The 26805-nt window shown below is 38.3% G+C and overlaps 1 protein-coding gene across 1 annotated transcript in view; it reads left to right on the top strand.

The window, feature by feature from the left end:
• Positions 1–26805, top strand: part of lig1 (ligase I, DNA, ATP-dependent) — a 126132-nt gene that overhangs the window by 49039 nt on the left and 50288 nt on the right. The window contains exons 18-19 of the mRNA XM_041804099.1: positions 10490–10585; positions 18021–18131. Of these exons, the coding sequence (XP_041660033.1) occupies positions 10490–10585; positions 18021–18131 (207 nt within the window). The remainder of the gene's footprint in view (positions 1–10489; positions 10586–18020; positions 18132–26805) is intronic.

Below are 26805 nucleotides of genomic sequence, written 5' to 3'. Positions count from 1 at the left end.
TGGCATTTGATGAATCAGTGTAACTCCATATGTATTCATGGGGCTGTGCCAGTCAGGTGAGTGATTGCATGTTTTTCTTTATATTTTATGAGTTTATTTATCAGAGGCAACCCAGATTTATCAGTGAGAACAGTAGACTGAAAATTATTCTGCCCCTGGCCAAATATAAATATGCAAAAAAAATGTAATTAAACATCACCTCCTTCAAAGTTAATTTAATATCATGCAGGAACATATGATGGCCGACAAGAGCACCCCATCTGCAGTGGCCCAAACCATTTACATTTAGAAAAATACAGTCTTTAATCTTCTGCAGCTTATATATTTTTTATTTCCAGCAGATATCTATGGCATTGTTCTGCATGTATTTTTTTATTTTCAATGCTGTTGTATTTACATTTACAAATCAATTTTCAGGTACTTTTGATGGCAGGTGTAGGATTGTTTCAGCCTGTATTCTACAAAATAAGTCAGACTTTCACATCTCAGTGATTAATCTTAGTCCTCAGGTTCAAACAACTTTAACAATGGACAACTACATAAAGAGAGAAACTGAACATATAAGGAAAGGAATAATATCAGCTTTAGATTGGTGCTGTGCGATTAATCTAATTGCAATTGCATTGTCAGACTCTGCCATTATATAACCACATAAAAGGCTGCAATTATTTTATATTAAGTAGTACTTAAAAGGTGGACAAAATGCCAGCAGAAAGGCATTGAAGTTTACAGAAGTGTATCTGCATTTGCAATTTGTATAAGTATTTAAAATTATTTATGTCGTTTTTTGCTGTAGACACTTCAAAACATATTATTTATTATTATTTTCCTTGATAATTAAGCAAGTCAACTCATGATACCATTTACAGTCGCTAGAAAAAGTATGTGAACCCTTTGAGATTTCTTGGAATTCTGCATAAATTGGTCATCAAATGTGTTCTGATCTTCATTTAATTCACAACAATAGACAAAGTATGTGAACCCCTAGGCTAATGACTTCTCCAAGAGCTAATTGGAGCCAGAAGTAAGCCAACCTGGAGTCCAATCAATGTGATGAGATTGGATGTGTTGGTTAAAGCTGCCCTGCCCTGTAAAAAACACACACCAGTGTTGAATTCGCTGTTCTCAAGAAGCATTGCCTGATGTGAATCATGCCTGGCACAAAAGAGCTCTCAGAAGACCTATGTTCAAGAATTGTTGGCTTGCATGAAGCTGGAAAGGGTTACAAAAGTATCTATAAAAGTCTTGATGTTCATGTGTCCATGGTAAGACAGACTGTCTACAAATGGTCGTCCTGTAAAGATGGCTGCAAGAACACAGCACAGAATGCTCAGTGAGATGAAGAAGACTCCTAGATTGTCAGCTGAAGACTTACAGAAATCTCTGACTCATGTCAACATTTGCTTCGACAAATCTACAATAAGTAAAACATTAAACAAGAATGGAGTTCATGGGAGCACATCACAGAGGAAGCCACTGCTGTCAAAAAAAAAACATTGCTGCACGTTTGAAGTTTGCAAAAGAGCACCTGGATGATCCACAGCACTACTGGCAAAATATTCTGTCCATAGATGAAACCAAAATTGAGTTGTTTGGAAGGAACACACAACACTATGTGTGGAGAAAAAAAGGCACAGCACACCAACATCAAAACCTCAACCCAACTGTGAAATATGGTGGAGGGGCCCTCATGGTTTAGGGCTGCTTTGCTGCCTCAGGGCCTGGACGGATTGCTGTCGTTGACGGAAAAATGAATTCCCAATTTTATCAAGACATTTTACAGGAAAACTTAAGACCATCTGTCCACCAACTGAAGCTCAACAGAGGATGGGTGATGCAACAGGACAACGACCCAAAGCACAGAAGTAAATCAACAACAGAATGGCTTCAACAGAAGAAAATACACCTTCTGGAGTGGCCCAGTCAGAGTCCTGACCCTAACTCCATTGAGATGCTGTGGCATGACCTCAAGAGAGCGATGCACACCAGACATACGAAAAATATTGCTGAACTGAAACAGTTTTGTAAAGAGGAATGGTCCAAAATTCCTCCTGACTGTTGTGCAGGTCTGATCTGCAACTACAGGAAATGTTTGGTTGAGGTTATTGCTGCCAACGGAGGGTCAACCAGTTATTAGCCTAGGGGTTCACATACTTTTTCCACCCTGCACTGTGAATGTTTACATGTTTTGTTCAATAAAAAACATGAAAACATATCATTTTTTGTGCAGTATTAGTTTAAGCAGACTGTGTTTGTCTATTGTTGGGAATTAAATGAAGATCAGAACACATCTGATGACCAATTTGTGCCGAAATCCAAGAAATCTCCAAGGGTTCACATACTTTTTCTAGCAACTGTATATATAACAGTGCATGCAGCCTGATGCCACTATCATTTAAATTATTTTTTCTCATGAATCTACACTCAATACCCCAGAATTACAAAGTCAAGACAGAAATTTTTGCCAGTTTATTTAAAATTAAAACTAAAATATAACACATTTTGTAAGTATTCAGACCCTTTACTTGGGAATTAGATGAAGCTTCTTTGGCAGCAATTACAACCTTGAGTCTCTTTGAAAATGGTGCATCAAGCTTTGCACACATGGGTTGTGGAATTCTTTGCCATTCCTCCTTTTAAGTTTTTTTATGCTCAGGTTGGATGGTGGCCATCCACAGACTGCAATTTTCAGGTCTTTCCAGAGATGTTCGAGAAGGTTTAGGTCAGAGCTCTGGCTGGGCCACTCTAGGATATTCACTGAGTTGTCCCTAAGCCACACCTGTCTTGTCTTGGCTGTGTGCCTATGATCATTGTCATAAAGAGTGAACGATTGAGAAATTATCTAATTACGATTTTTTTCCCCGCCCAAACATTGAGATTTGATATGTGATTATTTCTCAAGTTCCTCATCTTATTTAATACAACAAACACAAAAAATAAATAATTCTGTATTATAACCAGCAGAGGATTAAACACGGGCTGAGCAGTTTGGGAAAAGATCTAAACATGATTATTTTGATTGTATTGCAAATTGGACGTGAATTGTTGTATTGAAGGGAATGAAGAAAAATATATAAAAATGAAGGAAGTAGGATTTTCTTGTAGACTGTTCTAGAAAATGGCATTTGAATGATTGCATGATATGAAATGCATAACATCTCTGTAGCAAGAAAAGGTTTAAAGTGGTATTTTAACACAAATTTTAGATTGAAGAAATAATTACACCTTCTGCGGTATGAAAATTACTGCAGGCTATATTGTGATTTAATCTAAATTTTGATAAATTGCGCAGTCCTAATTGTCACCAGTCTTTCTGTCCTTGCTGATAAAAAAACAAAAACAAAAACCCACAGCATGATGCTGCTGCCACTATGCTTAACCATGCATGGTGATAAGCAGCACATAGTTTCCTCCAGATATAGAAGAAAAATCTACTTTGGCCTCAAAGTTTAGAATTGATGCCAGAGAGTTGAGTCTTCGTTTCATTAGACCAGAGAATGCTTCTCAAAGTCTGAGAGTCCCTTGGGTCCTTTTTTTTTTTAAATGCAAACTCCAAGCAGGCTTTCATGCATTAAACACTGAGGAGATGCTTCTGTCCAGACCAGTGGAGTGGTTGCCCCTCTGGAACTTTGCCCCAATTCCTTACAGGATCTCTGGAGCTCAGTCAGAGTGACCATCAGGTTCTTGGTCACCTCTCTTACTAACGGCCTTCTCACCTGATTGCTCATTTTGGCCAAGAAGAATCCTGGTTGTGCCAAACTTCTTCCATTTGAGAATTATGGTGGCCATTGTGCTCTTGAGAACCTTCAGTGCAGCACAATTTTTGTAGCCTTCCCCAGATCTGTGCCTTTCAACAACCCCGTCTCTGAGCTTTGCAGGCTGTTCCTTTGACCTCCAGAGAAATGGCTTTCATCTTTTCTTTTTAATAACTTTTGCAAAAATAATCTGAATTTTTGTTTTCTTGACATAGTCAGAGGAATTCTTCTCCAAAACTGAAGTTTCATTTAATGTAGAAACATTATTGATTAAATCACACTGAGAAATGATACTGAGATAAACTGTAAACAAACTTTAAAAACACAAGAAGACATACATAACCTCAGAGTTGAAAAAGATGACTGATGACACTTGATTCAGGTGCAGAAGTCCTCCTACCCTTCACAGAGAGAGAGATGGTGACTTCACTTGTTTTGTTCCTGTATTTTTTTTTCCTTATTTCACCTGATGTGACATCTTCAGCAACAAGTGAACAAGTCACTCTTCTGTAAACATAACAAATCAACAATTATGCCTAAAGCCCTATTTGCAGAGGAGTAGTATTACCAGTGGACCTCCAGTGGATAATTTACAATTCCCTTCCTCCTACCCTGATGCTTGTGTTATGTGCAGCATACTTTCACAGAAAAATCAAAATATGTGCTGAACTCAAATGCACTACTGACACTAACCTCTGAATATGATGTCAAGGCTCACTCCTTCATCCATTCACATTACTATTGATAGGTTAATGCGTAGTAACTGCTGAGGCTGGTGAAAAATAGGAAAAATGCTCCCTGATGCATGCTGGCATCATCTATCTTATCATCTTTTTTAGATTTTGCTGTTGGATTTGTAAAATTCTCTCTCTGTGGATCTATCTCCTCACTGTGCTGTAAGATTAGCCTCTTGAATTTGCACCTAAAATACTGTCAAAACCTTCTTTTATAATTGGCCTCACAGAGTCTCAACTGGAGAAGAAGCTGCAGGAGAACAACAAAACTCTCCAAAAATGTAGAGCTCAAAAACCAAGGAGAGCCTGATTTGCATGAGACTTATTATTTAATTTGGTTTATCTGCATACAGATTTAACCAAGCCCAACCATGAAGCTGCAGATTGAAATCATAGAAGACCTTGGACTTATTAATAACTGCAGAGCTGCAGGTAAATGCAATTCTCTGCATATTAACATCATCCAACAGTAATAACTGTTCATGTTTACCTAGCTTGCGTGACTGATGTGGGGAAGCTGTTTCAGTGGTAGTCTTTGGACTCTTAACTGGATGGTTGTACCCCAGTTGATGTGTTATCCTTTGGCAGGACACTTCACCTTAAATTGCTCCCACTGTGCACGCTTATCAGTGGGATTAGCTGATACTGATGGCCACTCTACATAGCACCCTCCACCATCAGTGTGATGTTAAAGCGCCCTGAATGGTAGCACAACTAGAAAAGCATTACAGAAGCTAAAGACCATTTACTATTTTGCCATAACTAATGCTGTTAAAATAGCATGTTAATTTCAATTAATTGATTGCATAAAAATGAACAGACGAAGAGCAGATCAATCACACAGAAGTCACTACACAATCAGCCACAGAAGCTTTCAAATTTAATAAAAGTGTGCCATGTTGGCTCTTACTTTATCCGTCTCAGAGATGAATGTCATCTGAAACAGATTAGTAAGTGGACAGTCAGCCCAGTCTCTCCTCCTCCCATGATGCCCTGCCTCTAAGGAGATCCACCCACATGCAAACACACATAAGAGACGTGCTGAGGTTTAACCAAACTGTGAATACAACCACTGATGTGCAGTCTGAATGTAAAAGTCACTCCTGTCATTCTTTTAAAAGTCTGTACAAAGACTGAGGTTGTTCGGGACAAAGCTATTTCTGATCTTTTCATTGCGTCATTAACAACATTCCTCGTCAACATTAGCAGCTTAAGTGCTGTGAAAATTAATTCACAAGTAAAAGAATAGACTCTTGAGACTTCTAAAAAACTGTGTGACAAAGAGGGAGCGAGACAAACCGAGTGCAGAGAACAGGTGTTGAGGTGGGGATTGGTTTAAGCAACTTGGATCAGATCAAAGTAATTAAGTGAAGCCAAGGTAGGCTACGGATCATAATTCATTTGGAGAAAATTGACAAATCTGTGTAAAATTAGACATTTAAAAATAATACACAGACTTCACTTGTCCAAAATGAAACTCTCCAAAATGTTTTCTTCAGTAAGTCCATCCTGTGACAGGTGTGGACAAGGTTCAGCTTCTCTAGCACATATATTCTGGGATTGCCCCCGAATTGTTAATTATCGAAATAAGATATTTCAAACTCTTTCTGAGGTTTTACAGAAACGGATCTTACCTGACCCAGTGTTTGGAGTGAAACCTACTACTGTACAGCTCTCAAGTCACCAAAACAACATGATTCGGTATGTGACGCTGTTAGCAAGATGACTAATTTTGTTCAATTGGAAACAAAGAAAAACCTCAACCCATGCAGCTTTATCAAACACTGTAATGTCGGGCTGAACAATTTGCAAAATAATCTAATTGCAACTGTTTTTTCCCCATATTGCGATTGTGACCTAATATGCAATTATTATTAGGTTATATCACTTAACATTTTTCAACAAATTCAAGCAATAAATCAAAATTATAACCTACATTCAGTCACAAACACTTATCATACATTTTACCATTTCATTGCTAAAAGAATATAGCCTACAGTTTTACTCGGCAGAGAAGGCTCTGCTCTAAAGATGCCCCCTAAGTTAGTCGAGCAGTATGCTTTGACTTTCCAGGAGCACATGGCTAGAAACCCCCATGTGGATGGACATGTAAATGACAATGTGTATTGAAAAAAACAAAATTATTTCAGAATCAATGAATCAATAGTAGCGTGAATCTGAATATGTGGATGCAACAAGCTTCAAGCTATAAAAGAGGCGGCTGGGGTGGAGGAGGTAAAGCTGCTGCTGCAAAAAATGAATGTATTTAACTGCTATTTTGACGTATTTCTAGTTTAAGAAATACTGCATCTTCTGCGATTTGTAAATTGCAGCAAGCCATATTGCGATTTAATCTAATTTGCGATTGAATTCCCAGCCCTACTGTAATGCAATACTTACAGTTAGAAAAAATAAAATGCTCATTAAGAGAGAAGGAACACACATTTTACTGTATATGGCAACCTTTTATGGATTATTTTAGGAAGACAAACCCATGAAGGAGATAATGACTGAAAGAAGTGATGTAACATGAGATTCAGTTTTATTTATATATTGTTTTTTTGTGTATTAATTGTTTTTTTAATGTGGTTTTCTTTCCAAACTGATAGAATGTGTGAAACCACACATTTGTATATCATTTTCTTTACTGTTTTGAAAACACAAAACCCCAATAAAAATAAGTAAAAACAAGAAAAAAAGAAATTAGACATTTATCAGCTCCATATAACTCTGCTTATCCCTCGATTTCCTGTAAGTCTTTATCAGGTTTAGTTTAACTTATTTCTCAAGAAAAAGATACAATGCATATTTTGGCTTCAGCCTTTCAAACATGAGAATTTTCTTATTTTCTTTGTCTTCTGTGACAGGGAATATCATCTTTTAATTTTTTTACTTTTCGATGGACAAAATCAGGAGCAATCAGTCTCATAGCTGAAAAAATGAATGTGATTTTGACAAGTTCTTGATCAAATATTTAGTCTGTTAAATAAGAGGCAGCTTGACTGACAGTTTCAGCACTAATAAGCTGATAACTTGATTGTGATCAATGCCTGTTTGATTCCTCTTCCCTCTCCCATCACCAGAGATATGAATGAGAGGAACGTTGGCAGGAAATGGCTGTCAGCCATCAGCTGCCAGGGAATATTTGTTAGGATTTAGCTTTAGTGATTTAGTTTGTTTGTTGGTGATACAGAGTGTGTGTGAGAGAGAGAGGGGGCGTTTTTGATGGCGTTTGTATTGGAGCTGTACATGTCAAGCACATAATTCATAAGCTTTCGTTGTATGTCATGAATGTGTGAGGAGGGATGCAAGGATTATGGATCTGAAGGCACGTTGGAGTCTAGAAAGTACTCTGCTGAAGTCTACATGCCAGGAAGCTCCTGTTAAAGAATTTATTTAGCAACATGTGTTGTTTTGAGCAAACTCGCTCTTCTTCAGACTTGCAAATGTATATGTGAGTCGCCGTCTTGAATAACAGGAACTTCCTGGTGTGCTGACCCTGTTTGCTTCTTTTCAGACTATTCCTATAGAATCATAATCCATAATCGTTGCATCCCTCCTCACAGTGTATAAGTAAATCATTCATGATGCACAACAAAATCTCATGAATATTTGCTCACAGTGCCTGATGGTTAACAATGACTCACAGATACGTTTGCAGGAAAGAGGAAGCTTCCTTTTTTTTGGGTTCATGATTATCATGGTATTTCTCATTAATTTCAGAAATCTAATGTAATATCATATGAACTACTAATTATTAGTATTTCATGAGCTTGATAGCCGATATTTGGAACTGATATGTATTTCTTATGGCATTCAATATACTTAACCCTCTGAGCTCTAAGCTATTTTTTAACCATCGTGTCTCTCCTGGACTTTTTGTGTTGAAAAACTTTTAAAATATCAACCCTGTGGTGCACAGTCACTTTTCTTCAGGTAAACCTGGACTTTGAGAATATGTGTAGCAGCAATGTCACTTGCATTTTGAAAATTATGGGACTATAAAGACCATAGAAAGAACTAAATGTAAAATAAAATGCAATGATTTTTATATTCTAAACACAGTAAAAATTAATGACTGAGGGTTTTTTGCACAAACTTGCTGTCCCATCTTTTTGGGACTGAAGAATAAAAAAATGATCATTCTGTGAGAAAAAGTCTTCAAAATATTAACATTTTTACTAAAAACAAAAGTCATTGCACTCTTGAGACTTTGAGTCATTATTTAAAGTGCAGTGTGACTCTGAGCGACGAATTACAGCCTCTCTGTGTTTACTGTCTATATTATGAGTCACTCAGACTGTTTTCTGCATTTTATGTCTGTGCACATGAGCAGTTCAGCAAATCATGGGGTGGCAAGAGAGCAGCCTGCCAATGATTGTCACAGCCCAGCTGCAATGCATTGTGGGATACAAACAGTCAGTATTGCAGTGGGCTAACTTCTTGCTTACTGCAGGAACGCAGGAAAAAATGAGTTATAGATGGATAACATGATGTCCAATATGGGAGTTACTGGTGTGGATTAAGTCTTTTCAGACCCATGAAAGTCTGCAAAGTTCAAGGTTTGCTAGAAAACGTTCTGTAAGCATGGATAGCGTCATTAGAATGGCACAATTGAGGGTTTTGAGAGGAAAAAACAAGTGCATACATTCTATGGTTCAAAAGTTGTTTAACTCTGAATAACAGGTGTATCTTCTTGTCCAAAATACGCCAACTCTAACCTTAGAGTTAAAATACTATGCAATATGTAAAATTTATCATAACTTTGAATCAACAACACATAAGACGGTAAGAAAGATGTAACCTATCAACACAAACCCCCAGGATGTCTATATAAGGAGTTATTATTCCCAAGCAGTGTTAATCTTGGAAGCTGCCTTTAATTTTAGTCTTAGTCTAAAGACAAAATGTCTTTTAGTTTTAGTCCCATTTTAGTCATTTCTACCCTTTTTAGTTTAAGTCTAATTTTAGTCCATAAAAAGTCCTCACATTTTATCACCATGTCAGTGGCTAGTGTTGATTGGCTAGTCCTCATGTGAGTTTTGACAGATTGTGTTGTGTGCAGGGCATCTGGTGAGACTGTGGAGAGTGAAAATAAAGCCATGGGGAAGATGCACTTTGCAATTGAGACTTTACTGATAATTGGCCAAATGCCAAATATCGGTCTCAATAATCAGCCAGACCAATAGTTGGTCTACCCGTAGTTTGCATGAGGTACAGGGAGATGTTTGACTCTCTGGCTTTGCAGACCTGAGTTCTGTTGTTTTGAATTGCTCTGCGGTCATTGTTGCTGTGTCTGTTGTGCTCCAAAACCGACAACTTCACCTGTTTCTTTGGTGGACATAAATGCTCATTGCTCTGTCTCTGCTGTAGAAAAGCTTATGTAGCATCTCCTAGACAGCTATGCAGCTATGTGGTGTCACACTTCAATTTTGTGCATGTTGCACCTTAAATCAAATCCTGCTCCCTTCTTTGCAAGTGAGAAGAAAAACGCACGGTGCTGTGAAGCCTTAAGGATTAATTAACCGTGACTTTTTAAACTGCAGGTGATTGTGACACCGTATAATCGCCTCATCTCTAGGTGTGATGTGACATTAAACCCTGACAATTATACAGCGGCTCAGTGTATGCTGGTCCTCATTCAGACAGCTGTATTTACTGTCCTCTCCAATTATCCATGTGTACCTCATGCAGGTTGTAAAAGAAGGCAAGCTTTGGTTGGACAGGGTCCATCTGGTTGTCTGCCATGTCTCTTGGCAAAGTCAGAGTCTGACACAGTGACCATATGAAACTTATAGTCTGATTTTTGTGAACCGACTGGCAGTGAATTAAATTTTATCTGTCCCATGGATCATTGGCAGCTCTTCTTTCTTCACTTCATACATTAATCACACATCCATCTATCAGAATCCTAAAATCTGAGCTTTCACTTGAACATTGGCTGCTTTTTTTGATATTTTATTTAGTGTTATTGTGTTTGCTTTTCGTTTTTCCCCACAGATTCACATCCTGGAGAATGGAGAGGTTCGAATCTTCAGCCGCAACCAGGAAGACAACACCAGCAAATACCCTGATATCATCGCTCGTATTCCCAAGGTAAAACTCTTGAACACACAGAACGCCGCAGCTCGGCCCCAGGGAGGGAGGAGAGCCAGTGTGAGCTGTGATTGCCAAATGAGGGCTTTTACAGCGGTGCGGATAACAACTGCACACATTTATCCCTCTCACTCTGTCTTTCATTTTGCCTCTTTCTCTCAACCTGTCTCTCATCCATGTGGTTTCCATTCGCCTACTCCACCTCCCCATGTCTGTCTCACTGTTTGAAACCCATCTTCAAAGAGTGTGGGTTCCTTTTCTTGTCCTTTACTTTCCTTGTCCTCTTTTCATCAGGGGCGTTACATTTCTTTTCTACTTTTGCAGAGGTGTCTCTTAAAAATGGAAACTCTGAACCAGCTTGTCAAGAAACTTTATCCCTCTAAATGATGTTAAAAGCACCAGGCGTTCAAATCAGAAAAGCAGCTGTGGGTTGGCTTGCCAAATTAGTGAGATTTCTGCTCGCATGGGGAGAGAGAAAGAGATCACCGCTACCTGAAGCTTTGGCAGTTGCCCTGGGGTTATCTGAGCACGCTCACTACCTGTGCACCTGCTGAGTTTGTTTTTCAGCTTAAATAAGGAACTGCAATGAAGTCTCCACTCCCGCCAAACTCATTCACTCTGGCTTTGATTGGAGAACACCAATGTTATTGAAATGTCAATAATGAAAAAAACTCCCATCTGGTGTTAGCTAATCAGAGCGAGTTATTAAATCAATCAAATGAAACAATCAGAAAATTTTACGAACAACCTGTTGTACCATAACACTTGAGCTTTTAAAGGAATTCAGCACAATACTCCTGCATTAAGCACTTGATGAAAGAGAACTGTTTATCTTAAAATCAGAGAAAGTCAACACTGTGGTGCTTACAAGGAGATAAATCAACTCATGTCTCAATCAATTAGGTGAATTTTACTTTGAATAAGCTGATTGATTCCTAAGGTTTAAACCAAACTGTTCTACATAATAGTTGGACATTTTTTTCGTCTTCCAGCAACATTTTATTTTAAGCTTTTCTCTCAGTATCCATGAGGAAAAACACATTTTTACAAACAAAAAGGATGTTTTTGTACCCCTCTAACACAACTGAAATATGACTTCTTTTAACTGTGTTCAAACATTAAATGATATCCTTCTGTTTGCTTTCACTGTGTTTGATATTTAGGTTTAAGGTTTTTAATTAATGTTTGCAAAATGGTGCGTCTAATCGGATCATTCTGGGTTCTTTGATGTATCAGTATTTTCAAAAATGATTACAGATTTGTTGTCTATTTCCCAATTTTAAAATTGGATTAAGATAAATAAAAAGAAAAATGAATGCAGGAATTGGAAGATGAATCTTTTCCCCATCCGCAGTGGACCCATGTTTGGTTTGAAATAGAAACTGAAAAGTAAAACACTGGCTGGCATATGTCAGTAAGACAGACTTACTTGTCCAACATTACCCCGCGACATATTTGGTAACAGAAGTTTGAGCAGATGAAGAAGAAAGTTGTCCTGGAGCAGCTGAAGTATGTGTTATCAGTGCATGTTATTCCCAGCGCTGGCGGATATAATTGCATGCTACAGACAGGCAGTCCTTATGTTTTTCTTAAACATTTGAAGGTACTGCCTTTTGGTCTGATTTGCTACAACATGCTGATGTGCTTTTAGCTGTTCCCTTTGCAAGAAATGTTTTTGCATCAGTAACATCATAAAATAACATTACTAGGGTTTGTCTGTTGCCGATACCAGTATCCGAAATATGTCTGATACTGCTTAAAATGCAGGTATTGGCATCAGCGAGTACAAAAGCTCATGCACCAATCTGATACCGTTTGGTTTAGTTTTATATTTTGCTTCCTTAAGCCATGCTAACGTTTAGCACTATAAACCAGAAATCAATTCTTCTTTGCAGCCAGAAAGCACATCTACTGTTTCAGAGAATTGAAGTAGAAGCAGAGGATCCATTGCAGCAGCAAAGAATGGTGTCTGCGTACAGTTTTCCTCTGAATATGATCGTTAAAATGCCTTCCAGACCAGCGCTTTCGTACACAAGATGTGACACAGTTTATCAAACGTTAAATAACTTTTGAACCATAAATCACTGCCTTTTACTTGTTTTTCCTCTTGAAGCTAGCCGCTGTGCTTTCCCATTGACGCTATCGATGCCTTTGAATCCCTTGCGGCAACATTTTCAGCGAGGCTGGAACTCGTGTGACATTTGGGGACTTTTATTATTAGATCCACATCAGTAAATGTGACATTGAACGCCTTTTTATCAATTTTAATCGAATTGCAAAAGTTTACTAGCTCCAATGCTAGCCGCCATATTGTGTACTCTTTGTGAGGGTCTGTCAGCCAGTTGTGGGCTGTTCTATAATCATGTCATGCTGCCCAGATAAAGCATAATAAAGAGAGAGAGAGAGCCTGCGATGCAGCCCCCTGTATTACTGTTATTTTAATATTTAGGAGTAAAACTCAATAATGAGCAGAAAAACAATTTCAGGGTCACAGAGATGAGACTTAAGTCTGCAACTTGAACTCGAGTTGCACTTAAGTCACACACATCAGTGACTTGAGTGCCGACTCTAACTTGTGGTATGGGACACGTGCACAGTCTTGGATTTGTAATGTTTCCATCATGATCTCCTGTCACTCTGTTCCCCTACCGTCCCTTTCCCTCTGAGCATACGCACGTCTTTTACATAGCAGCAACAGCTGCTCTCCTCTCATCCTCGTCCTCTTTCATGCTGCGTGACAGTGATGCTCATGCTGTGCTCAAGCACACACTTACCATGAAACGCTCTCTAACATGTTGGTAGTGCAGACTTCAGGCTTCGATCAAGGGCGAAGTTTCAGAATTCCTGAACTTTCTCCTCCTGCCCATCTCTGACCACTGAGCATCAGCACATCAGCGCCGTTTGTGTGTGTGCTCCAATTGTGTGTGTCTCTGTCGCCCACGTGAGCCGGGGATTTGCGCTATGCTAGAATATTAGTTGGTTACTATTCCCTTATCATACATTTGTGGGGAAAAAAAAAGTTAGAATCTCTGCATACACATTAAGAAAATGTTACTTAAAATGTCATACATGTCTGTATTTACACTCAATATAATTTGCTGTTTATTGATAATAAACAGATATAAAAGGCGATAGGAACAAAAAAACTTTAAATATAGTTTATCGAGGCAGTGAGAATCAGAGACAGATAACTGATAGCTTTAGTAACTTAGGAGTCCAGGAGATTTCAGCTGAATAAAGTAAACATTCATCTTGATTTTATCCATATAAAGAAATTTATACCATAAATGATGACAGAATTTTTTAGGAGAATGGGGGGAGAAATACTCGGCATTCTCTGTTGAAGATCTGTCCGAGTGAAAATTAGAAAAGTTCATTGAGTTTTTAGAGTAAACATTTCATTAACAGTTATTGTTTTATTAGTAGTATAAACTTAATACCATTAAAGAAATATATCTGAAAAATAACAAGAACATTCAATCTCCAGAGTCTCAGTGTCTGTCTCTATCAGTGAAGTATGACTCATGTCTCTATAGTGTTTCAAATGTACACAGAGAAAAGCTTTAAGAGGAGAGCTGATATTGATCATGTTGATGAAGGAAAAAAGAGAGAGCATGCGTTTCATCTTTATACCAGAGGTACATATGATATATAACACATAGTTTCCCAACAACAGAGCTGTGGCTAGTAGCCATTAACCACAGTGGCTGGTGTGAAAACAAGTGAATGTCTAGCCATGATCATATGTAAGCATACACATGCACACGCCACAGCCAGCAAGCCACAGACAATAACAATAACTACCCCATCCTGTATTGCATCGCACTACTACAAAATTAAAGTAGATAACACATCTTAATGCATGTCCCTCCTCCTCCTAAAACAAACCTATGAGAGCATTCTTAACTCATCTCTGAGCTTAATATCAGAGGAAAAAAGATTGAAAGTCTATGTTCACTTCATCAAAACTAAACTTGTAGTTAAATGTTTTACTGCTGTAGTGCAGAGAAGTGTTAATATACTATTGACTATACTGTCACAATAAAAGCACTCAAGAAATAACAGCTATGGGCTTTTATCGTGAAGGAATTGACGGAAGTAAAATGTTTATTATTTAATTTAGGTTCCACAGCTGTACCGCTGACTTTATGCAGCTGCAGCGTTTACAGCTGCATGGGCTGAAAGTTTGGGAACCCCTGTCATGGACTGCAGTGAGTGTGCTCACTTTGCAAAGCGTCTGTCAGCCTGTCTGAGGTTTCAACGCAATCTGTGTGCTGCAGTGGATTTATTTCGTATTGAGCCTAGCGGTGCAGTTATCCATTTTGTAACACCTTAAACAACAATTTAAAGGTTTTTTCTCATGACTTGCCTGTTTTAAGGTCATGGTGATACAAAGAAGCAGGCTGTTGCGTTACAAAAGGTCGCAGTAGCAGCTGTAAACACAGTACCTTTGCTAAAGATAAGTTAAAACAATGTCAACCACGCTATTTCCATGAAGTTTTTTCAAAACAAAAGTCTGTAGTTGTTACTTTGTTCAAGGGCTTTTATTGTGAACGCTCATACCAGAAATGTGGTGTTGTCATTAGCAGCTTGACGCACCTCAGCAGGAGAAAAATGAAACTTAAAACTACAGATGCAGTTACAAAGAAGTGAACAAAGAAACTTTTAAAAATCTGTTATCCTGTGCACAGACATGAGTTCAGTATGCCATCACAGGAGGGTTGGAAGGAGGGTTGTATCACCTGAAAATGCATTTAAATGAGTCATGTCTTTTGATTTTGTAAGGTTATATTGCTAAGTCCTACTTACACCTGGACTGGGACTGGATACTTGTTTATGTAATGGTGTCAGACATGTGACTGCATGGGGACGCATCCAAACACTGTTACAACTACTGAGTAAACATTTTAGCACTTTTTGATCCCATTGGGCTTCACTTACTCCACCAAGTGAATTAGTATTCCATGTCTGTTTGTATCAGTATAAACTGGCATTCTGCTAAAACTTCCAGGATAAAACTTAAGCTGTATAAATACATTGTATGGCAAAGCTAGCGCACAGTGTTGTTAGTGTGGTGCAGGGTGGATTTGTAAGAGAGGAAACAGCCACAGTGAGACTGCAGAGATGCTCACGCTGCAGTTTCTTTAAACCGGCACACCTCCAACAAATTAGGCTCTTTTCACCTTCTCGCTGTTTAGAGGAAAACCAATAACTCCCAGCCAGCAGGACTTGAAAGGTTTTGGTTGCTTAGGGTGCAACTTGGTGTGTGTAACCCCTCCTTTGCAAACTGCTCTGCATTAGGTCATTTCAGCAAACTTTTCAGCTCTGCCTGTACCTCTTTTAATTTTTGCCCTCTAGTCTTTCTCTTTATTGTATCTCATCATTTCATATAACTTCTGCCCTCTCTCTCACATTCATTCTCTTTTGCTCCTTTTCTTTTCATAACTTTTAAAAGCTACATGTCTCTTTGTCTCACCCTCTCACCTTCTGGCTCCTTCTGTCCACCTGTCGCCATCTCCTGTCCCCCCTCCCCTGTCTTATCATCTCCCCCTCCTTTTCTCTTCATTACTTCTTGATGATACCTGTTCAGTCCCTCACAACTCGCCGCTCTCCTTCTCACCTCTCCTCTCACCCTTGTCTTGTTCGCTCTTGTCTCTCTTATCTTTTTCGCCGCTTTGATACAGCCTGTCTGCAATTTTACCTTCTCTCTGCCTCTTTAAACCCTTCCCCTCTCACCACTCCTCTGTTTCTCTCAACACTCCTTAAATATTCTCTCTATCTCGCTCTCTTTTCTCCTCGTTGCCTGCCTGTCCGTTCTCCTGACTGCTGTCTTCTCTCGCCTTTTCCCCGGCTCCCTTCTCACCATTTGTCTTTCGCACTCTGTTTCAACACATCTCCCTTTTTAAAACCTCCCTTTCACTGTTTTTTTCCTCCTGCTTCTCCTCATTCTTTCTACACTTTTAAAGCAGTATTTCTTGTTATTTTTTGGTCTCTCCTTCGCTGTCTCACACCTCTTTTTCTCACCATCATGTCAGACTGAATGGTTTGGTTTTGTGTTGTAAAAACAAACAAAGTAAAGTTTGTGCGTAAGGAAAGAGAAACACCCTCTTAAACTTTTGCATTGTATTTATTTAATGTGGAACTTTAAATTTATGATGTTTAATTGACCGTGTTTGAGCTCTGAAAAAGGCTGTCGGTCATTTAAATGAAGCTTTCATTGAAAATCAATTGCTTGGCAGATAGATTTTGAAAGACATGCATAATTTCCCTGATATTATGTGATAAACACAAGGAATGAATAAAGCCAGAGTGAAACCTCACACCAACGCAAGGACCCTGCATAGAGGAGATGGTCTGATTAGATTTTCCAGCACCTTGCTGCATTATTTTGCATAATAATGAGGGAAAACTAATTTTCCCAAAGCTACCACCGTTCCTTTTTGCTTCTAATTATGAATTAGTATTAAAATATTACCACATTAATATTAATACAAATAAATTGATTGTTAATTAATGTATCACTTATTTTAATGACCTTTTATTGTTCTGTTTGTTTGGTTTATTCAGCAATCTCCAAACAAATTGTTACCTCTAATGCGTGTCTTTGCTTCCTCTGATCACCTTTCAGGTGTCACTCGTTGATCCGCTCTCATTCTGGTCCAAGTTGTTAATTTAAAGTGTCCTTGTGGACCCGTATCGACCAAGCCGCGAGAGATTAACATCCCTAAGCTGCACGCACAGGCTTTGGTGACTCAGATAATTAGCAAACGCTCTCTCTGATCTTGAAAAGCAGCAGCCATCGTCAATATAATCTGCCCATAGATGTTTTATCCTCAGCCTAAACCCTATCAGTGTTTTTTTTCCTTTATATTTATCAGCTGCCAAAGCCTTTTAGTTAATGTAAAAAAATGAAAAGAGACAAAAAAAACTAAGAAGCAAACTGCAAAAATGTCTCTTGTGAAGTTCTTGGCTTTTGGCACAATGTGGGCATCGGACCAAACGAGGAGGCGTGCTTAACACTTTGGTGACTAGTTGAGTTGCAGACACAGCTGTAGCAGAGATTGCTACACAAGGGAAGCAATAAATGTAGCGTGGAGGGAGAAGAAATGTTAATGTGTTGACTTCCAAAACCTTTTGCAACAAATGGGGGGCATCTGCAGGTCCTGGAACAGCCAGAGCCTGTCTTCAATTTGATTGCCTGCGTCTGTGTCTTTTTAAAAAGCTCCAAGCTGAGTCTTGTGCTGAGGTTAAATCTCCCAAGTTTTTTATTTTCACAATGAAACTTCCACACAATCCTCTGAGAGCAGATGGAGCTGGCAAATAGCATCCTCTGACTCCTTTATGTTCAAAAGCCCTCCTCATCTCTCGACTCAATAAAACACCTTGATTCATTTCTAATTCTCTCTGTCTATATCTTTATTATAACTCCTCAAAGGTGAAGAAGGACTCTGTGATATCCTGCGTGCTGGACTCTGAGGCGGTGGCCTGGGATCGTGAGAAGAAGCAGATCCAGCCCTTCCAGGTCCTCACCACCCGCAAGAGAAAGGTATGGATGCCCAGACATCAATAAATCAGTGCTTTTTTTGGAAAACAAATATTTTTACTGGAGACAGTCTGTTATTTTAATGATAAGTTATACAGAAAAGCACCAAAACCTTAAAAAGAACACATACCTTTTCCCCACCTTTTTAACACAGCCCACTGTGGTTTAAATAATACAACTGTGCAGTGCTCTGGTCAGAGGAGGTTTTGGACCCTGTATAAACCAGCTCTAGACAACCTTTCAGAACTATGCATCTCTTTTAATGCAAAAAAAGGTCCTTCTCAACCCACTTCTCTTCCTGGATGTATGCTTACATGAATACAGCTACCCCAGGTGAGGGACAGGTATTACCAGAATGATTCAGTATGATATTACAATGGGTACAAAATCTGGACAGACCATCAGATTTGATTTTAGACAGAGAAAACTACAAAAAAAGGACTGTAATGGCTGATTTTACAATTGTAGCTCAGCTCAGAAGATTCTCTATACACCCAAATGTATGTGCAACCCCCCCCCCCATTCTCTTACTTTAAAAAAATGTGTGCTGAAACAATCTGATCTCAGATTTTCCCCTCATGTTAGCACCACCCCCAGGTTTAGTTGGCACGCCCCACTTGAAAGAAAGTTCCGCCCTCCTCTCCCAAGCTTCATCTCAGCTGCCAGCTGAGAGGAGGATCAGGAAAGCCACATCCATTAAGCCACATCCATTTCCTGAGAGGGGCGTGGTCAGGGGTGGAGTCAGACAGCTCAGCACTCTAATTATGAAAAAAATCCAATAATGGAGGTTTTTTTCAGCAACAGACTTCACAAGAATGTTTTGGGGACCTCTGACACCAACATAAACTCATCTTAAAAGGGTAAAATATGTGACCTTTAACAAGTAAATGGGTTTTTCTATATGTGTGTTAAAACTAGATTTATTCCGTAAAACGGGTGCAAAAGAAGGGACTAGAAACCTTAAAAGCACAGGTCTTCTATAAACAGTCAAACTTGCACAAAAATTGGCAGTGAATTAGCTTTTTCCTGCACTGATATATGCAGGAATTTGTTTGCAATTTTGGTAATAATAAAGAAAAGAAATTGCCCAATGTTGGGTGCCTAGACTGGCTTTTGTATTGACATGGTATCAAAACAGGTTCTGATTTTGTCACATATTGCTAGTACCAGGAATGCACAATATTACTGGTATGATATCAGTAACAGCAGGTGTTAACAAGTTTTGGTGGTATGAGAAAGTAAAGAGCATTCAGGAACTTTTCGGACCACCTTTAGTTTTTCAATTATGTTATGTTGCAGCCTGATGCTACAGTTAAAAACAAACAATATTTATTCTCATTATTCTACACTCCGTACCCCATCATTGCAAAACAAAGACACAGTTTTAGATATTTTTGCAAGTTAATGAAAAATAAAAAAAACTAAAATATCACAGTGGCATAAGTATTCAGACTCTTTGCTGTAACACTCTTAATTCAGCTCAGGTTCCTCCCATTTCTCTAAGTCCTTGCTGAGATGTTTCTGCACCTTGAATGGAGTCCACCTGTGGTAAAATAAAGTGAATAGACATGATTTGGGAAGAATCACCTCTGTAGAAGGCCTCACAGCTGACCATTCATACCAGAGCAAAAGCCAAGCCATAAGGTCAGAGTAACTGCCTGCAGAGCTCAGATACAGGATTGTTGACAGTCACAGGTCTGGGAAAGGCTACAAAAAATTCTGCTACACTGAAATTTTCGAAGAGCACAGTGTCCACCAGAATTCTCAAATGGAAGAAGTCTGGCACAACCAGGACTCTTCCAAGCGCTGGAAGAGGGGTCTCAGTAAGAGAGTTGGCCAAGAACCTGATGGTCACTCTGACTGAGCTCCAGAGATCCTGTGTGGAGAGGGGATAAGGACATCACTGCCCTATGCTGATCTGGGCTGTATGGCAGAGTGTCTGGATGGAAGCTTCTCCTCAGTGCAAAACATATGAAAGCCCACTTGCAACAAACTCCACATAAAAAGCTAAGTGGGCTTTCAAATGTTTTTCGGGCATCTGATACTGATATTTCAAGTTTTCTTAGATTTGTTTTTACAAAAGTTGCACTGTAAGGATTTATGCAGGGAATTTGCAGACAAAAGTTTCCATTTAGCAGCAGTATCCAGTGAGTTACGCCCCTCTTGCCGTCAAGACGAGGGCAGGAAAGATTTCATGATATCAGAGGCTAAAGGTCTATAGTGTTTTATTTTCTGGTGTTATATATGATTTTAAAATCTGATACTGTTGCTTTTGTATTGCATCCAGCATTCTGTCTAAATTGCACAAAAACAATGTTTTGCTGATGTTTTTGTACATTTTAGTCAGTGTGCAAGAGTTTTCTTGCAGTTTTTGCCAATTAAAAACAAGAAATTTGCCAAATTTCAAGTGCCAAGGACTTCTTTTTTGCTGTCTTGTTAACGAAACAGGTATTGATATCCTTGGAGTTTTTGCCAGTATCCCACTAGAGTTTAAAATTCTGGCATTGCGACAACTCTGATGCATGCAGAGGACTAGATTACAGTGGGAGAAGGAGGAATGAATAGCTCGGGGTGTTAAAAGGTAGAAAGTAGGAGATGATGAAGAAGTGAAAAGGTTGAAGAGGAAACAAGACAGAGATAAAAAGCAGGAGGAGGAGAGGTAGATAATGGTGGGAAATGATCCGGCAGATGGAGGGAGATGGACGGCAAAGGAGCAGACAGAAAGAAAAGGAGAGATTGATAAGTGGGAGACAGGGGAGTCAGATGGATCGCTGAGGGAGGGAGGGGGTGAGATTGCAAATGTCATTGAGGTGTTTTCCAGTTTTGATCAAAATAATGGCCTCTTTCCACACCGCCAATCACATTAGAAGGAAATTTGTCCCTTTGACTCGTCTTTTTGTATGCATGGTGACGTCTTTGTAGATTAGAAAAGATGAAATTAGAGTTCAAATATTGAGAACATGATGATGAAAATGGCTGGAAATCATTATACTGATGATTTTTTTCTTTTTCAGGAGTGTTACAAACACCGCCGCTGTGAATTTAGGATTATTCGTAACGATGGTTTGCTGCACAAACTGATTCAACAGCCCTTTAGGCTTCCAGAAGTTCCATTTTCTCTGTTTTTGCCTTCGTAGTAAAATGAAATATTTCAGATGTGGCGATGAAACCCGATATGGACTAATTAAACATCATTAATGGGCAGAGGGGAAAGTAATGAGCGAACAGATAAATCAGGAGAGAAATCCTTCAGGTTTGAAGTCTGCAGAGGCATTTCACTTTGTGTTTCTGATCACATCCCTTTACCAGTGTTTCCTTGAAGAACATTATTAGCAACTCACTGCTCTTCATACATTCAGATATAGTCTAATTAAAAGAAGAAGAATAATTACTCTCTTAATCCCCTTCCAGGAAATTTAATTTTGGAATATCATTGCATTATTACAACTTATCTGTTGACTAAGTGCACCGGTTTAAAGTGAGAGAGTAATGGAGCTACAAAATAAGAAGGATTTAAAGCAATATTTGAGTTTTTACTTAGTAAGAATCATGAAATAACACCACACATTTCAAAATATTTTAGCTTTTAAAATAGTAGAGAGAGGAGACTGTAAAACTGTTTTGCAAGGATAACTTGCAAAAAATGAACAACCAGTAAACGCATGTTGAGCTGACTGGTCAAAGTATTGAAAGCTTGCCGGTACATTTCCATTTCAGAGTGACGTGTTTATTATGAAATGTAGCTGTTGCATCTAAACTGGCTCTTGAAATTCAAGTAGATTTAATCTAAGCATGCACCGATACCACATTTACCAGACCAAGTACAAGTACTTAAATTTGGGTACTCACCAATACCCAGAACAAATATGAGTGGTTAAGAGTACTATAACTGTCATTAAAACTATGTTGAAATGTTGTTTTATTTCATCAGATATTCTTCATGCCTCCTCTTAGCGCACAGTTTTCATTGTCCTCTACTGTTGTAATCGTCCTATATGTTAAAATATGGCTCCAACTTTGACTGCAAACTCACATAAGGAGAGGCTAACATCCTCTAAACTGGTACCAAGTTCAGTATGAATAATGTTTAATTAGAATGGATACTGAGGCCTGGTATCAGCATTGATTGGGTACCAGTGCATCCTAGGGATGTAATGGAAACAGAAAAATTTCTTTTCAGCCTGTACCTTGGTTTTGAAGTTGTAGTTGGATACATGGTCGGTACGGCAATTAAAGCTAACAACAGTTTTTTTTTTTTTTTTTAATTGAATTGTATCAATATCATATAAGTAGGCCAAATAAATTACATTTAAATTACTAATAATGCTGCAACCTCCTTCTAAAAGGTCCTCAGTGAATGAAAATATTAATAAATAAATACATTTTTGAATTACTAGGTTATTTTAATTGATATGTTAACACATTTATACCCATTCTTTAAACACTAACATTTCCTAGCCAACTTGAAAGCATCATTATACTACCGTACGTTAGCTTGTAAAGTATGCTAATTAATGTCAATCTTGCTGATTTCAGCACACACCGGTGAATTAAACTGCAAGATCTATTTCTTCTGCAAGGATTACTCCTTGCTAAATATGAACAACCAGTAAATGCCAGTTGTTAATGCTAACTAACAAACAGAACTGACTAAGTTAATACAATCTTGCCAGTACATTTCCATTTTAGAGTGCAATGCATATTATGTTTGTCGGTGTTGTTTTGGAACATAGAGAACTGATAGAAGGTGAAGAAAATATAAGCAGCCTCCAAGAGGAAATGTAGTTTTTCCTTTGGTCTCTGTCGTTGAACATGCTGCACATTCATAGGCCAGGATTATACATGAAAACAAACGCAGAGGTCGTATGGACATGTAGTCACATGGAAGGATGCCAGAGTGAGGGGCTGCATGTAAAATGATGCCTCTGGGTTCGCTGCCATGCTCTGCACTGCTCAGGAAGTAAACTGATACCAATTATTCCATATTTCACTCATTTCCATATTTTGCTCTGTACTGGGAATTGAACTGGCGACCTTCTGGGTCCCTACAGGCTGAGCTACTACCACTACTACCGCCCACATTTTAGAAATGCCTCTCAGCCAGCTAAGTATGTTGTTGTCACACTTTTTCAATTTAATGTAAATTGGACCCTGGACACCAGTTGATTACATTTTGTCCAAGGCCCTTCGTTTGATGGGATTTATGCCTCTAATGAGGATAAGAGACATATTACCTAACAGAATCTAACTAACACATTCACTATTCTTCGATCTGTTACTTATAGATGGGGTTATCAAGAAACATATTGCCAGGGACTGCATTAAAGCTCCCTGTGGGACTCCTGCTGGTAAAAGGTCCATACTTTCTGAATTAATGATGTAGATTTCAGGTTTCCAGGGCCATTTCTTTTTACAGTTTTTCTCTCCTCTCCTCTTATGTCTAAAAAGTGATCAGACTTTTAAAGTCTAGCATTTCTAGCCACATGTTCAACTTTTAGTTTAACATTTCCGACATTTCAGTGTTCATTTCAAAAGGAGTGTGTCTGTGCTCCCAGGGCCCAGAGTTAGCCAGCTTAATATCCTCTTAGTATGAAACATTTAGGAGGCCTTTTGCAGCTTTTCTGTTCTCATGTTCCATGTATATTTCCCCAAGTCAATATTCAACATACAGCTTACAACCTACTGATGTTTTATTCCTTTAAGCTTGAATTTATGAGAGACAGTTTCCTTGAATCTAGACATGAATAACTACAGATTTTCACAGTTAAATTTGCATTTCCCATTATGCACCAACAAAGGCAAAGATTCACATTTTTCATATTCTATTTCAGGTCATAGTTGCAGCACAAGTAGAGAACATTAATTATTATGTGAAAGGAAGGGCACCTCTCTGCTTTTTAAGCAAAGTAAATATTATTATTAAAACATTTTTAGGTGTTTTAGCTTTCAGATAGGTGCAGAAATCTGCAGGTACACCTAAAATCAGGATTGAGATGTATTAAATTAATCTGATACTGATTCTGAATACTTTCCATTCCCATGTCTCCATATGTTAATGCTGTGGCAACTTTACATAGTTGGTTCAGACAGTTTCCAAGTGTTTTCCTTGCTACTGATATACACATTCTGCCAGTTTCAGTAGCTCTCGAAGGTGCCTTTTGGAGTTTTCTTGTGAACAAAGTTTCTGTTTACCAAGATTTACCAGAGTGCACTGTGTATGACCTTCAGGCAAAAGAAGTTTGAGCAGAATGTTTCTTTTCTTAGAAAGCATTTGCAAAAATTAGTTTCAGATCGTTTTAAATTTGCATACATCAATATTTTCTTACCAGTAGTCTTCATCCTTTCTGCCTTTGGAGAAGCTGTGCTGTGTTTTTTTGGTGTTTTTCCACAGCCATTATCAAATGAGAGAAATTATAATATTTAAAGATGCAATTATTTCTCACTCGGTGTGTACATTTTAACTACTGGATCAGGGCCAAGGTAAACATCACATTATTTTGATGTGGTGGGATGACTCTCCAGCTAACTATCAGCTTTCCTCAGATTAATTGGTGCCCATTTAGTGGTTAAAAATAGCATTTGGATTCAGAAGGGTCATGTAACACAATCAAGTATTATGTTCAACCGAAATTAAAGTAGACAGACAAAGAAACTTCAATATTGGTTTATCATGCACACTTCATTTCATTATTTAGATATGGAACAATGTAATCATGAATCGTCTTTCTGAAGTCATGTAGGCCGAATGTGTACATAAAACAATATACTTGTAAGATCTGATTTACTGTATTTTTCATATGGCAATATACATACATCAGCCACTTATTTAGCTACCTGTTCAAATGTTCATTAATACAAATTTCTAATAAGCCGATCACATGGCAGCAACCAGTGCTTTTAGGCAAGTAGTTACAGTCAAGATGATGTCTACGATTTTATAGAATTGATACGGCTATAAATGCTGTGATCGCAGTTTGAAACTGTATATCCCTGTGGTGCAGTCAACATAAAAGGCAGCTGATGATGACAATTGTAAAACTGCAAGATGCAGTGCACCTCTCACTTGACCAAAACAAGTTGGTACTCGGACCAGTAACCCCAATCACTGATTTTCAAACATATTTTGCTCAAGGTACATTTAAGATCACACCAAAATCTCAAGGCACACCATACTTATGTCCATGCAAAATAGCCTCTTCAACATGTCATCTTTACTTGATGTTTAGTTGTAATAATAATGCATGGTTGTTCAAATCCAGAACACACACCTAGACATGCCTTACTGCACCATTTGAGGATAAGCAATTTACACAAATACATGCTAAAATTTGTTTTGTTTCATGTACATTTCAGCCGTATCAGCCTTATTCACAGTTAATTAAAGCAATCTGCTGTTGCAAATCGAAAACATTTTATACCTGTTATTTCTTACACTAATTTATTTGAAATACACACTAAGCACAGTAAGAAAATACCAGAAATCCAGCAGAAAAATAGTTTTCAAAGAGGTTGTTCAATATTTTTTGATATTATATGATGTTGCAAGTTTTAAAACGATATTAAGATACCATAAATACTTATGTAAACACATGTAAAAGTATCTTTAGTTTTTTAAATTATTGTTATCAAGCATGGTTGTACAAAGTCCTATGGCACACCAAGCCTAGTCTCAAGGCACACTGGTTTGCCTTGCCACTTAACTTGATAACCACTGACCTAGTTCAGTATGTTTATCTGCAGCCAACAGGTTTAAAGGCAAAGATACTGGATTATTCCAGATTTCTTTAAACACCATAAAGTCAAGAGTTGGCTCGGGAGTTGTACAAGCTGTAAGAAGGTAAAACACCAGTCTTTTTTGACACGACACCAGAGGGGTATTGCACAAAATCAGGATAAGGGATGAAGCCGGTAAATATTGGTTATCCTGGATGAAGTTAGCCTCAAGTCGGTTGCACGACAGCAGGTCAAGTTTATCCCGGACAAGTAAGCATGGTGATGTATTCTCTGCAGCTAGCCTGCTCCAGACCAGGCTAACAACCAGGATAAGATTCATCCTGTGGTGGCTCTGCTGTCAGTACTGTGAGAAATGAGTGTGGCTTACAGCATTTCCATGGTTTGCCTACACATTACATCATTTAATCACCCTGCATCCAAATATTATAACTGTAGTCTTTTCATTTGCCGTTTGACTTTTAGTTTTAGTATTATTAGTGATTATTATTTATTATTTATTTGCACGGATTATATATAGACAAAAAGCACATATAAAAAGACAAAATATTTGAGCAATAAAAGTAAGAGGCCAGACTGTTTATTTGGAATTTCTAGTTTATTTTGCGATCGCCCTTTCTCAGCTTTGAATCTGGAGTGGAAAGAGCAAAAGTCACAAGGATTAACACACTCAATCACAAATATGGTTACAGTGTGCACTGCAATACTCACCTCACGTTCCAATTTCTGGAACTCCAGTTCCAGTTTCCTTTCTTCCTCCTTTTGATTTCAATGTCCAGCTCAAAACGAATTTCGTTTCTCTCTCTTGGTTTTGGAGTTCTGCCAGCGCTGCCTGTTTCTGCAGGTGTTTGGCATACATGACTCTGATGGTTTATGAATTCTGTAGAAGAATTGTCAATTAGCACAATAGGATTTGTGCATCACATAGATTTATTTCAGCACACAG

Source organism: Cheilinus undulatus, linkage group 13, assembly GCF_018320785.1.
Source record: "Cheilinus undulatus linkage group 13, ASM1832078v1, whole genome shotgun sequence".
In the NCBI taxonomy this organism is placed as follows: Eukaryota; Metazoa; Chordata; class Actinopteri; order Labriformes; family Labridae; genus Cheilinus; species Cheilinus undulatus.
This window is presented reverse-complemented; position numbering and strand designations above follow the sequence as displayed.